General features: G+C 45.2%; 1 protein-coding gene across 3 annotated transcripts in view; it reads right to left on the reverse strand.

Annotated features, from left to right (window-relative positions):
* The window catches only part of CYRIB (CYFIP related Rac1 interactor B), a 195,531-nt gene that overhangs the window by 35,282 nt on the left and 144,779 nt on the right, over window positions 1-15,470 (reverse strand). For 2 of the 3 annotated variants that reach the window (XM_068238025.1, XM_068238024.1), the window contains exon 4: window positions 9,893-9,975. In XM_068238025.1, coding sequence (XP_068094126.1) covers window positions 9,893-9,965 — 73 coding nt within the window. In that variant the 5' untranslated portion in view covers window positions 9,966-9,975. Of the gene's footprint in view, window positions 1-9,892; window positions 9,976-12,448; window positions 12,537-15,470 lie in introns of all 3 variants that reach the window. The other variant, XM_068238026.1, reaches the window with a different exon arrangement.

A 15,470-nucleotide genomic window follows, 5' to 3' on the forward strand; every position in this document is an offset into this window, starting at 1 on the left:
AGGGTGGTAAGATTGGTCTGTGATCTTTCATTATCCAAAGACTATAGTCTGATGTGTGTATGAGCCTTTAGGTACATAAAAGAGCATTTGAAAGAATTACCGTACCTGAGTGTCAAAATGTTTAGTTTCAATGCAGTGAAAGATTGCACTGCTCTCTTAATCAGCAAATGTAATTTATTGCCAGCCAGAAGCTCTCTGTCTGGTCTCTTCACTTCTGCTCCCCTCCTCCTCTGCTGAAGTGACTCAGCCGTTACCACGCCGACGTGTCTATTCAGCATAGTAGGGAGGGGTAGCGGAGTGAAGAGACCAATCAGAGAGCTTAATTGTTACATTTGCAGATAAGCAGAAGTTTACAAACTTGTAATGCTCTCTGCATTGAAAACAAATGTCTTTATACACAGGGAATGCTTTTAAATGTTCTTTTATGTATTAGCAGGCACTTTAATTAAATAAAACATAAATTAGGACGCTTAGTGCTACTTTAAAGAAAACCTGAACTGGTGAAAATGAAAAACCAAAAGTGTACGAATATTCCCTGCAGCTTGCTCTACACATGACCTGCTAAAACGTATGGTAATTAAAAAGTAGATACATTTTAAATTATGATATGCTTTGTCCTGAACTCCATCTTAAAAGCCACACAAATTGAAATAACAGTTTTGAGTGCAGATGACATTTTGGAGCTCATATGAGACTAAGAAGAAGTTTGGAATCAGGATGACACCATTTATTGGCTAACTTAAAGAGTAAGCTTTCAACTAATAAGCCTTCTTCAGACTCTGTTCCAGTATACATAACAGGAACAGAGTCTGAAGAAGACTTAGCTGAGAGCTTAATCTTTTTTCTTTTAACAGAGTAACCAAGCAGCTTCGGGTGACCCAAAACCACCAGGAAAGTATAGGGGACCAAAAAGCACTCCTACAAAAAAAGCAATGCTTAGTGTGGTTTGCCTTCTTAAAAAAGAAGGTATTTGTGATATTTCAGATTTAAGTGTGTAACTGTGGTTACCCACAATGCATTACTACTGAATATGCAAATTATCACTATGTCCCTGAAGCCAGGCTATCCAGAGGCACCGGACGTCTAGCAAGCCTATAGCTTTACATTTTACAGAGCCACATCAAACCAACATGCAGAAAGCCTGTTTCAGACTGTTGGTCCTCAGTACATGGCAGGGTTTGATATGGCTCTATGGGATAGGGGCTTACACCAGAACCCGAGCTGCTTGGTTACTCTGTTCTGGTCCAAGCTGTATGCCATAGAGCCATATCAATCCCTGCCATGCACTGAGGAGGACCAACAGTCGGAAACAGGCTGTCTGCATGTTGGGTTGATGTGGCTCTGTAAAATGTAAAGCTATAGGCTTGCTATATACCAGCGGTTCTGGATGTAAGCCTGGCTCCAAGAGGATAAACACAATATTTGCATTTTCAGTAGTGGTGCATTGTGGGTAACCACAGTTACACACTTCAATCTGAAATATCACAAATACCGTCTCTTTTCTCTTTAGTTAGCCAATAAATGGTATCATCCCAATTCAAAACGTCTTGCTTTGACTCAAGGCTAACACTGTACAATACCCTACTGCTACTACATACAGAGACTAACATATTTTACATTTCTATTAGGAGACAGTAGTGTGTCTACAATTTGATCCTGCCTTTAACACAGTCCATGTAACCTTATCAGTGGTCTTCTGGAAAACTACGCAAGATAAAAGTTTTAATTTACATAAAACTATCTTTATTAATGGTAAACATTAAACACAGTGAGTAATGATGCATATGGATGAAACAATTTTTAATTATCTATTCTATCTCCATATTCTGCCACAAAGACGTGCGGCTAACCCTGCTGACCCCCCAGGTGTGCTGAGCCCTGTGATTTGGGAGAGTTTGGTAGGTCCTTTGTGTTCATGGAGAATGAAAAGAAAACAGGACAGGCCAAGAGGCTCTGAGATTCTACAAGTCTGGAGGAATTTAAAGGCTGCAGAAGACTGCTGTGTAAAAAGGCGATCCAAGGCAGTAAGATGGTACGAGTCACCATTGAGACCACAAGACGCTCCACTCACCACCAACAAGGCACGCCCCATGCACTGCACAGATCACATCACAACAGGAAGGAGAGTTTTAGACCAGTCCCAGTATCAAGACTTCTATATTCTAACAGTCTATTCCTGCTTCTTGGGCAGAGCCGGCGCTAGAAGCAAGCTGGGCTCGTAAAAGGTCTCCAGCCCACACCAGCAATGTAACGACTCATCTGTTCCGGTCGGCGCATGCTCTTTCATATGTCCATGGCTCTGTGCACTCCCATGACCCAATGCATGCTATAGGAACTAACATGCCCCAGGTAGCAAAGTAGAGGCATCCTACCTAGCGATGAGCACACGCCAACCGAAACAGGTGAGCTGCTACACTGCAGGGGCACCCGGAACTAAAATAAAGTTGGAGAGACACCTGTGGGGTGAATTTGGGACCCCCGTACACCATACTGTTACGACTACAGCAGTGCAGGGGGAAGGGGGATAGAGCGGACAGGCTAGACAGTCAGTAGGGTGTTATATTCTCCTACTTTGCCATGCGCAGGAAGAGCTGTCCTTCGGTTCTCCCCACGCCCAACACCACCGCCAGGAACGTGTACTCCAGTCAGGGGCCCCCCGGGTTCATTTTGCCCAGGAACACCATTGTACCGAGAACAGGCACGGTTGTAGGATTAAAAAAATAAAATATGAGCTGCCTAGAAAGTGGCCAGATTTACTCCCAGTGTCCAGGGCTGGAGAACACAGAAGGTAAGTGGAGAACCAAAGTGTTCCTAGAAGACCTGCCCTGGATTTTTCAAGGTTGAGGATTAGCTTTTTATATGCATCTCATTAAAGGACAATCATTAAAGGAGGATGGGGGGGGGGGGGGAGGAGAGATTGGAGTGGATCTAAATGACCTATGCCACCGCCTACAGCCGATGCGTTCCACCTGTGGTCAGCATAACTCCACTACTTCCTCCTTCATATCTGGAAGAAGGAAGTACTGGAGTTATGTGGACCGCGTCGGCTATAGGCGGCGTAGGTAAGTTAACCTCCCCTCTGCCATCAGCAGAGCTAATTTAAATTTCAATTGCAAATAGGTAAGTACTCAAAGCTACTCATAGCTAACGTCACTACGCACCATCAGCAGTTATACTTAGTTAAAGTGGCTCAGAGATAAACTTTTACTCATTGCATAATTGTGTTCCTTTCATATCGTCTATAGGGCATTCCTCAAGCCAAATACTTTTTTTGTTTTTCTTTTAATACTCAAATTCCATATAAACTAAACAAGCTTCGCGCCCACAGCTTTTCACAGTGCCTAGGCACTCTGAGACCCATGTAGCAATGTAGCAAGGGCTTATGGGAGCTCAGTCTGGGCAGGAGGAGGTGTTACTAGCCAGAGATTTCAGAGGCAGAGGGGAGTGAAGTTTTCACAGGCTGAGGGCTGGAGATGCTATCAGCTTGCCTCTGTGTAATGTGACAAACAGAACATGGGTGCTCTCATTGTATCACAGTAAGAAATAATCATATACTGTTGAAGCTGTTTGTAGCTAGATTTGCTGTGTAAACTATCTAAACTTTAGATAGGATATATAGACAAGTTACTTGTTATAGTTACTTTTTCATCTCGGATCCGCTTTAATGCTTGATGGGAGAAGGAGCCAGTCAATGCACAGAGCACGAGATCTAATCTTTTTACCTTACCCAATAAGCAATGCAGGAGTTGTGCCACGCCTACACATGCAGAACAATGGCTGAACTGTCCTCTGTGAACAGGAGCTGTAGCGGGTACTGGTAGCAGGGCCAAGGGGGTACATCAGAGCTCTATGCTGCAGCTGTTTGTAAACACTGAGGCTCCTGCTGTTTAGCTGTTTCATACCGTAGAAAGGAGGGCAAAAAAAAAGTCTCGGAGGGTTACTTTAAATGCATTCAGAGTGTCTGAACCCGTGATTTATTATAACGGAGGGACTGTCATTGAAGTCTTGATACTACTGAACCGTCTAAAACATCAGAACATTTACAAACAAAAATCAAAACAAAAAAAAGGTCACCATATATTATATGACTGAAACACGTGAAATGGGAAAGCTTGGGAGACCAATATGGTTAAATCAGGAAACAACATTTTCAAGAACACTGCATTTTATATGAAAGGATAACACACATGGAAAGAGCTTCCTAGACTTGTAACATTCTGCCTCAAAGGAAAACTGGCCAGTAGGGGGAGACAATTCAGCAGAGGGCCATATACAGGAAGTGTGAGTACTGTAGGGGGGTCGAGGAAAATGAGCTGAACTTAGCCGGGGCTTCTAATGGTCCCCTGCAGACATCCTGTGCCCGCGCAGCTACTCCCCAATGCTCCGGGCCCGCCTCCGGTTCACTTCTGGAATTTCAGACTTTAAACTCTAAAAAACATTGTGCCTGCGTTGCCGTGTCCTCGCTCCCGCTGATGTCACCAGGAGTGTATTGTGCATGCCCAGTATGGTCTGTGGCTGCGCAGTACGCTCCTGGTGACATCAGCAGGAGCGAGTGCACGGCAACGCAGGCGCAGTGGTTTTCACACTTTAAAGTCTGAAATTCCAGAAGTGAACCGGAGGCGGGGCCGGAGCATTGGGGAGTGGCTAAGTGGGCACAGGATGTCTGCGGGGGACCATTAGAAGCTCCAGGTAACTTCAACTCATTTTCCCCCGACCCCCTACTGTATTCCTTTAAAAGGGAATCTGAAGTATGATTTGTATGTGTAGTACAGCTAAGAAAAAAACATTAGCAGCATAGATAGGAGTCTAATAATGTTTCCAGTGCAGGAAGAGTTAAACTCCAGTTATCTATGCAAAAGAGCTTCTCTGATCTCTCCGACTTTCAAAGTCACAGAGAGCTCTGTCTTCTGAAGCGTGTTATCTCAACTGACTGTCACTGTATTTTGTTTTTTCTGCAGAGGAAAGTTCAATAGTTCACTAGCCTGCTCTGTGAAATCATTTAGAATGCTGAGTAGTGTGTAAACTACAAATATTAGAGAATACATTATTAAAAAAAAATAATAACTATATAACTGAAAACAAAAATTAAAGACTATTTTCTTTGCTACTAATGTCTAGTAATTATCCGTACTACACAACCAATTCATTATATCATTTTTTTTCTGCTCCGTTGACACTTTAAAGGGAAACACAAAGGGAGAGGAATATGGAGGATGTCATCTTCATTCCCTTATAAACAAAGCCGGTTGCCTGGCTGTCCTGCTGAGCATTTGGCTTCACAAGAGCTGCATGCTTGTTCCGGGTCTGTGGCTAAAACTATGGGAGGCAGAGAAGCAGCAAACATCCAGGCAATGTGCATTGTTTAAGAGAAAATAAAGATGGCATAAAGATAAGAGGCTGGCATATTTTATTTTAAACAATACCAGTTACCTGGCTGTCCTGCTAATCTTTCAAGCATCAGTAGTGTCTGAAACAAACACACACACGGCATACTTGTTCAGGGTCTAAGACTAAAAGTGTTAGAGGCAGAGCATCAGCATGACAGCCAGGCAATGTGCATTATGTAAAAGGAAATATGTCGGTCTCCATATCCCTTTCATCTCGGGTTCCGCTTTAAATAACTTTGCCTTGACACAGTTATACTGTATAAAAGGAACAGGCTACAGAGTTGTCACACTTTTCTTTGCTTCTTGGCGTACTAAGAAGTGCTGGTGTTCAAATTGGGCATCATGTGATCCAGCACCCAAACATAAAGCATTCAGCAGCGGACAGCAGGAGGGAGTGCGTTCCATTTCACTTCGATACTTCCTCCTCGCAGCTTGGAAAAAGGAAGTCCTGGAGTTAAAGGGAAACTGAAGAGAGAGGTATATGGTGGCTGCCATATTTATTTCCTTTTAACCAATACCAGTTGCCTGGCAGCCCTGTTGATCCCCTGCCTCTAATACTATTAGTCATAGCCCCTGAACAAGCATGCAGCAGATCAGGCGTTTCAGACTTTAAAGTCAGATCTGACAAGACTAGCTGCATGCTTGTTTCTGGTGTTATTCCGATACTACTGCAGAGAAATAGACCAGCAGGGCTGCCAGGCAACTGGTATTGATTAAAAGGAAATAAATATGGCAGCCTCCGTATACCTCTTACTTCAGTTTCCCCTTTAAAGTGAACCTGAGACAAGTAAAATAAATAAATAAAAAAATTACATACCTGGGGCTTCCTCCAGACCCCCTTGCCCTCTTCCTCCATTAGTCGGCCCGGTAATTCTGTCAGTTGGCACAGGCTGGCCACTCGGAATGCCCTTTGCTGGGAGCGTTTGCGCAGTAGTACTGAGCAGGCGCAAAACTCTCCCGGCGCTGGGGCGCACGTATGTGCAGTACTGGTGGAATTACCGGACCGCCTAGCGGAAGACCCCGGCAGTGTGGGAAGACAGTGAGGGACTCATCAGCCTGAAAGGTGCTGAAGGAAACGCCAAGTATGTTTCAATTTTATTTTACTTGTCGCGGGTTTCCTTTAAATGAAATGCACCCAGTCCTGCTGTCTGGTGCTGAATGTTTATGTTCGGGTGCTGAACCACACGGTCCCAAATGTATGGAGCCACTGACTTGAGAAAAAGCATCCTTGTCCGATGCTGCGGGACTTCGCTGGCCACATCCCTGATTCTAGTTAATGCCTAGGGTAGGAGCAAAGAAAAGAGTGCTGTAATAACAGAGCAGGAGGTTTTGGCACAGCCGGCGCCACCATAGACCGTAATAGGAATTACAGCTATTACTTCAAGTTGATGCAAATATTCAGATGCAGTAATTGCATCAACTTATAATTATCAGAATATTGCAGACTATCTCTGATCTACAGCAAACAGGTTAAAAGTCAGGAAGCCCTCCACAGACTGGAACTCCGAAGATCTGATTTATCAAGACAGGTGCCAATAAAATGGAGTACAGGTAAAGCAGCTGCTTAGAGCAACCAATCAGAATCCTTGTTTCAGCTAATGACAGAGAACATGATTGGCTCTGAGTGGTTGGTCTACCTTTGGCTCAGTTGTCTTGATATTTCAGTCTCTGAATTTTAAACAAATACAACCATTAGAATTTACACACGTGATGAAAGGATACCCGCGGCAACATGTGACATGATGAGACAGACATGTGTATGTACAGTGCCTGGCACACAAATAACTGTGCTGTGTTCCTTTTTTTCTTTCTCTGCCTGAAAGAGGTAAATATCAGATATGTAAGTGGCTGACTCAGTCCTGGCTCAGACAGGAAGTAACTGCAGTGTGACCCTCACTGATAAGAAATTCCCATTTTTATCTCTTTCTTGCTCTCAGAAGCAATTTTCTGCCAGGAAAGTGTTTTGTAGTTGGAATTTCTTATCAGTGAGGGTCACACTGTAGTCACTTCCTGTCTGAGTCAGGACTGAGTCAGCCACTTACATACCTGATATTTAACGCTTTCAGAAAGAGAAAGGAAAAAAAAGTAGCACAGAATAGTTACTTGTGTGCTTGGCACTGTATATACACGTCTATCTCATTATGTCACATGTCACTTCGGGTATCCTTTAATGCAACACTGAATGAATTGACAATGTGCAAACATAAGACAGCGGAAGTTGTGCTCTGCAGCAGACAGATAGGGGGAAATAATGTAAGGCACACGACATTTCACCTGCGGGAGCAGGACAATGGCAATCTTCCACTGGAGTCCCTTCTGGGCCATTTTTTTTTACATTAAAAGGAGGCTAGTAGTAAAGAGGCTACGGTAAAATAAAGCCAACTAAAGCCATCTTTAGTGATGAACAGACTTCCCATGAAACAATGAGACCCGACAGAGAGGGGGCATGCGTTCTTTTTAGGTGTGGAGCCCTCAGTGATATGACTGCAGACTGGGATCTTTTATTTCCTTCTTTAGGGCGGCCCTAAACTAGTTATTCATTTTGATCGATATCAGGCGGGTTTGAATAGCCGATTACATTTGCTAGAAATCGATGCCTCACAATGCGGCACACAATCTTTTGGATGCCACAAACAACGCCTGATCGATCTTTTTTTTGGGCCAAACTCTACCGATTTAGTTGACTGAAGGGAAAGTTTTCACTCGATCTCCAGGCGGGTCAGAGCACGTCGCTAGCGGCATTCAATTTCGGAACAACCGATTATGAGCTAATCTCACCTGCTCGGCAGTGCTCTCTCCCAGCACGGTGCACACATTATCAATAAATTTGGTGCAAAGATCTATTGAAAATCTGTGTACAGTGTAAGGCGGGCCGGCGCTACCATAAAGGCAAAGGGGGCAATTGCCCCAGGGCCCCAGAGCATGTAGGGGCCCCCAAAGTGTCTCCCCCATCTTAACTGTTGCTCCCCGATGCCTCTGCAGAGTCTTTGTGCTAATGGGCAGGTGAGACAGTACACTGCCAAAGACTCTGCAGGGGCCCAGGGAGCACAGGTAAGTTGGGAGGTGATTGGGAGGGAGGGTCAGCAGCTGGCTCAGGGGCCCAGGAGGGAAATTTGGATGCAACGAAGAACACCTAATGCGCTTTTTGGTTGAGTGGTGTCTGTTGGAGGGGGTGGGCCCGGGACTAATTATGCCCTGGGGCCCTATTGTTACTAGAACCGGCCCTCACAGTGTGCATAGGGATAAGATAGAGCCCTCTCTAATCAGAATCTATTAATTGGCCACAGCAACCAGCGTATAGACAGCTTTAGCCTCCTCCACTGAGTTGCAGGAGGAAATGTGGCCCAAGATACTACTCCCCCCTCTCTCTCCAAGGCCATATGGGAGTTTGAAACACTCTCCTAGTTGGCACATGGGCATGCAAGGAGGAGAGTGACCGTTCGGTAATCTGAAGCCTATACTCCCTGCTGACTGGTAGCCTATCACAACTGTCTGCTTCTAGTAGTGTGGCGTAGTTTCAGGAAAGGCTACCAGTCAGCCTATCACGGCTGTCTGTTTCTAGTAGGGGGCGTAGCTTCGGGCTACCAGCTTTGAGATAGGCTACCAGTCAGCCTATCACAGCTGTCCGTTTCTAGTAAGGGGGTGTAGTTATGGGCAGTTTGAGGCGGTAGAAGGCAAGTGGAGGTTGGAGAGGTGGAGAGAACAATTTGCAAAAAACTTTTTAAAGCCTTCTAATGATAATCAACTTAAAAGTACACCTGAACTGAGAGGGATATGGAGGCAAAATGTATTTCCTTTTAAACAATACCAGTTGCCTGGCTATCCGGCTGATCCCCTGCCTCTTATACTTTTATAGACCCTGTACAAGCATACAGATCAGATATTTCTGACTGCAGTCTTATTAGATTTGCCACGCGCTTGGTTCATGTGTGTGATTCAGACACTACTGAATCATGAAAGATCACCAGGACAGCCAGGCAACTGTTATTGTTTAAAAGGAAATAAATATGGCAGCCACCATATCTCTCTCTGAATGTATGGATGGATGGATGTATAACAGGCAACATGACACGTGCCTGCAGTATTAAAAATCAAATATCAGTACACTATCCAGCAGTGGCTGGATAGTGTACTGGTTAAGGGCTCTGCCTATGACATGGGAGACCAGGGTGGAAATCCTGGCTAGGGTCAGTACCTATTCAGTAAGGAGTTCAAGGCAAGACTCCCTAACACTGCAGGGTGGCCTCTTGAGCACATCCCAGTGGCTGCAGCTCTTGAGAGTTTTGAGTCCGACAGGAGAAAAGCGCTATACAAATGTTCGGATTATTATTATTATTATTAGGCCCAAGTAGTAATGCCCCCATTGTAGCCTGAGGGGGGCGCCAGTGGAAAGTGTCGTTGTCCCACAGAAAGCACAAAAACAAAGCAGATGGAAGAGGAGTGCAGAAAGCAAACGCAGTCTACGGCAGGCAGAGAGGAAAGGTAAATAAAATCATTATTCTCACTTTCAAAATCAAGGAAAAAATTTGGCCCCTGCTCAAGATCTGTGCATGTCAATACTTTAAGAAGATTCCCCATGTTAAGACACCTGTCAAGACAAGAATGAGAAATACAAAAAAAAAGATGAGGCATATCTCATGAGACAGATCACCATAAACACAGGAGGGAAATGAACAGTGGAGGTGGAAGGTTTAGGGCTCGGAAGCCCTCCATAAACCCGGAAAACCAGAGCAACGTACAGACCATGCCACCAAGATCTGCTCCAGTTACCGGAAGCACAGGTCCCCAGTGATGCTGCACAGTGTGCGCTACGCTCAGCAGAACAGGATGTGTTCACACTACCCCTCATCAAGAACGCAACAACACTCCAGGATTGCCTTTACATCTGAAACTACTGGAAGCTGTGGCACTTCAGTATCTTCCTACTCTGCACCTGCAACTTAATGTCTTCCCAGCCACTTCCTGCTCTGCTGCTGCCCTGCTCCTGCTAAGGGCTCTTTCACATCAGAGCTTGCGTTGGAGAACGCTCAAAGCATACGTTTTGTTGTATGCCTTTTACTGCGTTTTGATATGCGTTGCACTGCAGTGAGTGTGCGTTTTTAATCCGTTTTCAATGCGTTACTGCACATAGAAAAACGCAGGTAATTTTTTTTTCTTTTAGTTGTCAACTTTCTACATTGTTCCTCTGTTGCATTCTGGGACTGATTGCCTGCGTTAACGGATTAAAAACGCGCATAGTGTGCGTTTTACATTGACTAACATTGTAACGCATAAAGCTAGCGTTGGCCAAAAAACTGCGCCTGGGTGCAGTGTAACGCAACGCACAAAAAGGCTGCGTTATATGTGAAAGCTAAAATGAAAGTCTATGGACTTTCATTTCACCTTGGGTAACGCAAACTTTACCCTTTGCGTTGAAACGCAGAAAATCTGCCCTAATGTGAAAGAGCCCTAAACACTCCAAATCCACCTTTATGTCTTCCCAGCCACTTCCTGCTCTGCTACTGCTGCCCTGCTCCACTCTGCTCCTGTAGACACTCCAACTCTACCTTCATTCGTCTCCTCAGCCACTTCCTGCTCTGCTACTGCTGCCCTGCTCCACTCTGCTCCTGCAGATACTCCAACTCTACCTTCATATGTCTCCCCAGCCACTTCCTGCTCTGCTGCTGCTCCTGCTAAACACTGCAACTCCACCTTCATATCACCTCCCAGCCACTTCCTGCTCTGCTGCTCTCTGCTCCTGCAGACACTCCAACTTTACATGTCTTCCCAGCCACTTCCTGCTCTGCTACTGCTCCACTCTGCTCCTGCTAAACACTACAACTTCACCTTCATATGACCTCCCAGCCACTTCCTGCTCTGCTACTGCTGCCCTGCTCCACTCTGCTCCTGCTAAACACTACAACTTCACCTTCATATGTTGTCCTAGCCACTACCTGCTCTGCTACTGCTGCCCTGCTCCACTCTGCTCCTGCTAAACACTACAACTTCACCTTCATATGACCTCCCAGCCACTTCCTGCTCTGCTACTGTTGCCCTGCTCCACTCTGCTCCTGCTAAACACTACAACTTCACCTTCATATGACCTCCCAGCCACTTCCTGCTCTGCTACTGCTGCCCTGCTCCACTCTGCTCCTGTTAAACACCCCAACTCCACCTTCATATGTTGTCCTAGCCACTACCTGCTCTGCTAATGCTGCCCTGCTCCAAACTATTTCTGCCATACACTCCAACTTCACATTCATGTTTTCCCAGCCACTTCTTGGTCTGCTACTACCTCCCTACTCCACTATGCTCCTGCAAAACCTCCAACTCCACTGCGGTTTTGGGCTCCCTGGCCCTTTATCAATTGACATCAGCCCATGTGATGGTTAAGTCAGTTCGATAATTGGCAAGTGAGCCCAAAACAGCGTCTTAGTTTACTATAACCTATTTGAAGCCTAGCAGTTCGAGAGGGTGCTGCCCACCCAATCACATTAGCAGACTTTCCCTATGAGGTTTTCTGCTGGGTCCCCCAAATTAGACTAGCACCCAATAAACAAACTTCACATGCATGTTTTTTTAAACATGATATATTACCATTCATCTGATATAAAAGGATAATTGGTCTAGTGTATGGCTAACTTAAAAGCAACAATATGACTTTAGCGCAATAGGGGAAAAGTCTGAAAAAGTCCAGTTCTGGAGGTGGCTGCACTGTGATGTCATCACTGGGGGACTGAGAACTTCCTAATCTGGTGCCATGCTGATAAAATCTAAAGATGGCTGATCACAAAGGACCCTCAATGGCATTGAAAGCCCAATGCCTGGCAAGAGACGGCTATCTTGGCGCTGCCATAATACTCCTCTTATGCCGGCAGCAGAAGAGGACATCTGGCAACATCTAGGCAGCCATGCTTGCCGTTCACTGGCCTTCCAAGGAGATGAGACGTACTGCCGGGACAGAGCGCCGGGCGATCTAACAAATCCCCGGCAACTGACATTTCCCACTGCCGACCGCTGTGATGTTGAGAATGGGTTACTAAGACACACAGCAGCTGTTCCATGACCTGGCAGAGACTTACTTTCAAAATCCAAGAAAAAATGTGCAGCATTGTGGTCTATGTCTCTGGTTAGCACCTTTATGAGATTACCCATGCCAGCAGGCCAAACCTAAAAATAAAAATGGCACAGTCATTCATTTCCAGTAAGCGAGCCGGGGGAGGACAGCTGGGATTCAGTTAGTGGTCGCACTGGTGGTTTCCTGTGTGAGGAGCAGGCATCTGCAAAGGGTGACAGGTTCTCTAACGTGGTTTCAGGAGGAAAAAGTCAGGTTATTACACAAGAATAGATTTATATTTTTTATGTAACAGGTCTGACAGGAAGTATTTCATTCTCATTTACTGAATCCATTGCTTTCCTTGCAGCAGAGCACAACAAATACCAGGAGTCTGGCCTCCTTAAAAGTAACCAGAGGTGAGAGCCATATGGAGGCTGCCATATTTATTTCCTGTTAAAACAATACCAGTTGCCTGGCTTTCCTGCTGATCCTCTGCCTCGAATACTTTTAGCCATAGACCCCGAACAAGCATGCAGCAGAACAGATCTAATGTGTTTAACAGTAGTAGTGTCTGAATCACACAGCTGAAACAAGCATGCAGCAATCCAGCCAGACTTCAGACAGAAACATCTTATTTGCATGCTTGTTCAGGGTTTATGGCTACACGTATTAAAAGCAGAGGATCAGCAGTGCAGCCAGGCAATGTGTATTGTTTAAAAGGAAATAAATTCTAGCCTGCATATCCCTCTCACCTCAGGTTCTCTTTAAATCTTGCAGCTGGATCCTAACGTCTAAGCTAAGGCAGGAATCACACTTGTTAAAAATGCATGCGTTCTCGCGTAATGCGATAACGTACACCAATTTATGTGAGTGAATGTGTTTCCGTTTTGTTTTCGGTTTAATTTTTTTCCCTATGTGGATGTAGATCCCCGAAGACTTAATCGACCAGTTAGGGAAATCGCTTCAATGGGGGGTGAGCGATGGAACGCGGGGATGGAGAGAGGGCCATGAAGAATCTAAGGGATCCATAGGGGAGTACCTAAAATTTTTTTCTTTTTTTTTACTACACTTCAGTGTAACTTTAACTACTTAACCTCCCTGGCGTTCAATTCCTCAGGATTTCTTTGCAAAATGTGATCAAATTAATTTTCATAACCATTTTTTACTGTAACTTGCCAAAATGTGTCAGGCAAGGGTCTAGCATACAGTGCAGGAGTGTATTAACGTGTATGCACATCAATGCTGTTCACAGCATGCTTTATACTGACGTGTATATCCAGCAATACCGCTAGAGAGGTTAAGTACCGCTGTGATTGAAATCTACGCCCTGTTTTGGTGCGCTCCTGGCTGGCCAGGCGTAGATTTCAATCACCGCCCGCAGCGCATTCGCCGTTTCCGTCGCTCCCCCAACGTTTCCCGCCGCTCAAACCCGACGTTTCCCGCCGCAGCTCACTGGCTCTGCCAGTCTCTATGACGGCACAGTCATGTGAGCCGGTCAGGAGCCGATTTCATTGGCTCCCGGCCGTGTCTATCAATGTAAGCCGCTCCCATTGGCTAACATTGATAGACACGGTCAGGAGCCAATGAAAGCGGCTCCTGATCGGCTCACAGGAACTCTGCTGACATGGATACGGTAGAGCCTATGTCCTTAGGATCCCGGCGAGTGATGGTGACGGCAATTGCGGCGAGTATGCGTGGCGATTCGTCGGGTTTTCGCCGTTGCTGGTACCAGCGGTTTCTGGTCCTTAAGTGGGCAGAAACCGCTGGTATTTAAGTGGATAAAGAAAGTCTGGAGTAAAACACAAAAAGAAACAAAGCATGTAAATAAACAACAGCATAAACAGAGGTTGCTGGCATGTATACATTGCATATCGGAGCAGATACAATAAGATATAACCGGATGGTGTAAAATGAATCTCTGCTGGATTCTGAAGCCATTCATTTTATTGCCCGGATAAAGGTTGTCGGATCTCTGCTGCCTAGCATCATCCAGATCCACATTAAAGGACAACTGTAGTGAGAGGTATATGGAGGCTAGTTGCCTGGCAGCCCTGCTGATCCACTGGCTGCAGTAGTGTCTGACTCACACCAGAAGCAAGCCTGCAGCTAATCTAGTCATATCTGACAATGTCAGAAACACCTGATCTGCTGCATGCTTGTTCAGGGGCTATGGCTAAAACTATTAGAGGCAGAGGATTAGCAGGACTGCCAGGCAACTGGTATTGCTTAAAAAAAAATATGGCAGCCTCCAGATCCCTCTCATTACAGTTAGTCATCCTTTAAATTAATTGAACCATTTCCTGTGTGTTCAAAGAAGTGTGGAGTGGACTACTTGAATGTAAATTCTCTGCCGTTTCGATTAAATCCTGATACACACTTTCAAGTTTGATTGGCCAATCACTGACCAATTTTACCACACCACCTCCATGTAGTATGAGGGTACATAAGCTCTCAAACTACATTACATGGAGGTGGTAAAATTGGTCAGTGATTGGCCAATCATAATTCAAAGTGTGTACCAGGCTTACGCTCAATCTACACGATACGATTCTTTGTGGGATTCGATTACGATTCTATTTACGATCCGATTAAATCCAACATATCCGATCGGGATTCTATTCAATTCGATTTGCCATTGCAAAACAATGGCAAATTGAATTGAATCGAATCCCAATCGGACATGTCGGATTTAATCGGATTGTAAATAGAATCGTAATCGAATCGCACAAAGAATCGTATCGTGTAGATGGGGCTTTAAGGGCATTCAAGCACAGTTGCTTTAGATTTACAACTGGCCCAATTCCAAATAACATGCAGTTTGCAATCAACTTGCATAAAAGCCTGAAATATTCTGCCAGTAAGGAGGCGGAGCCTCTGGTGGCCCAAGGTACAAATTATGCTATTCAGGGGCGGGCTTCCAACACTGCAGCCGTGAACTGCCACCGGGTCTTCCTCTACCATCAGCAGATCCGCCCCCTTTGTCTCCCTCTTAGCCTCTCCAAGTAGACAGGAAATGACATCATGATTGTTAATGGAAGGCAGCTCAG

This window comes from Hyperolius riggenbachi, chromosome 5 (assembly GCF_040937935.1).
Source record: "Hyperolius riggenbachi isolate aHypRig1 chromosome 5, aHypRig1.pri, whole genome shotgun sequence".
NCBI lineage: Eukaryota > Metazoa > Chordata > Amphibia > Anura > Hyperoliidae > Hyperolius > Hyperolius riggenbachi.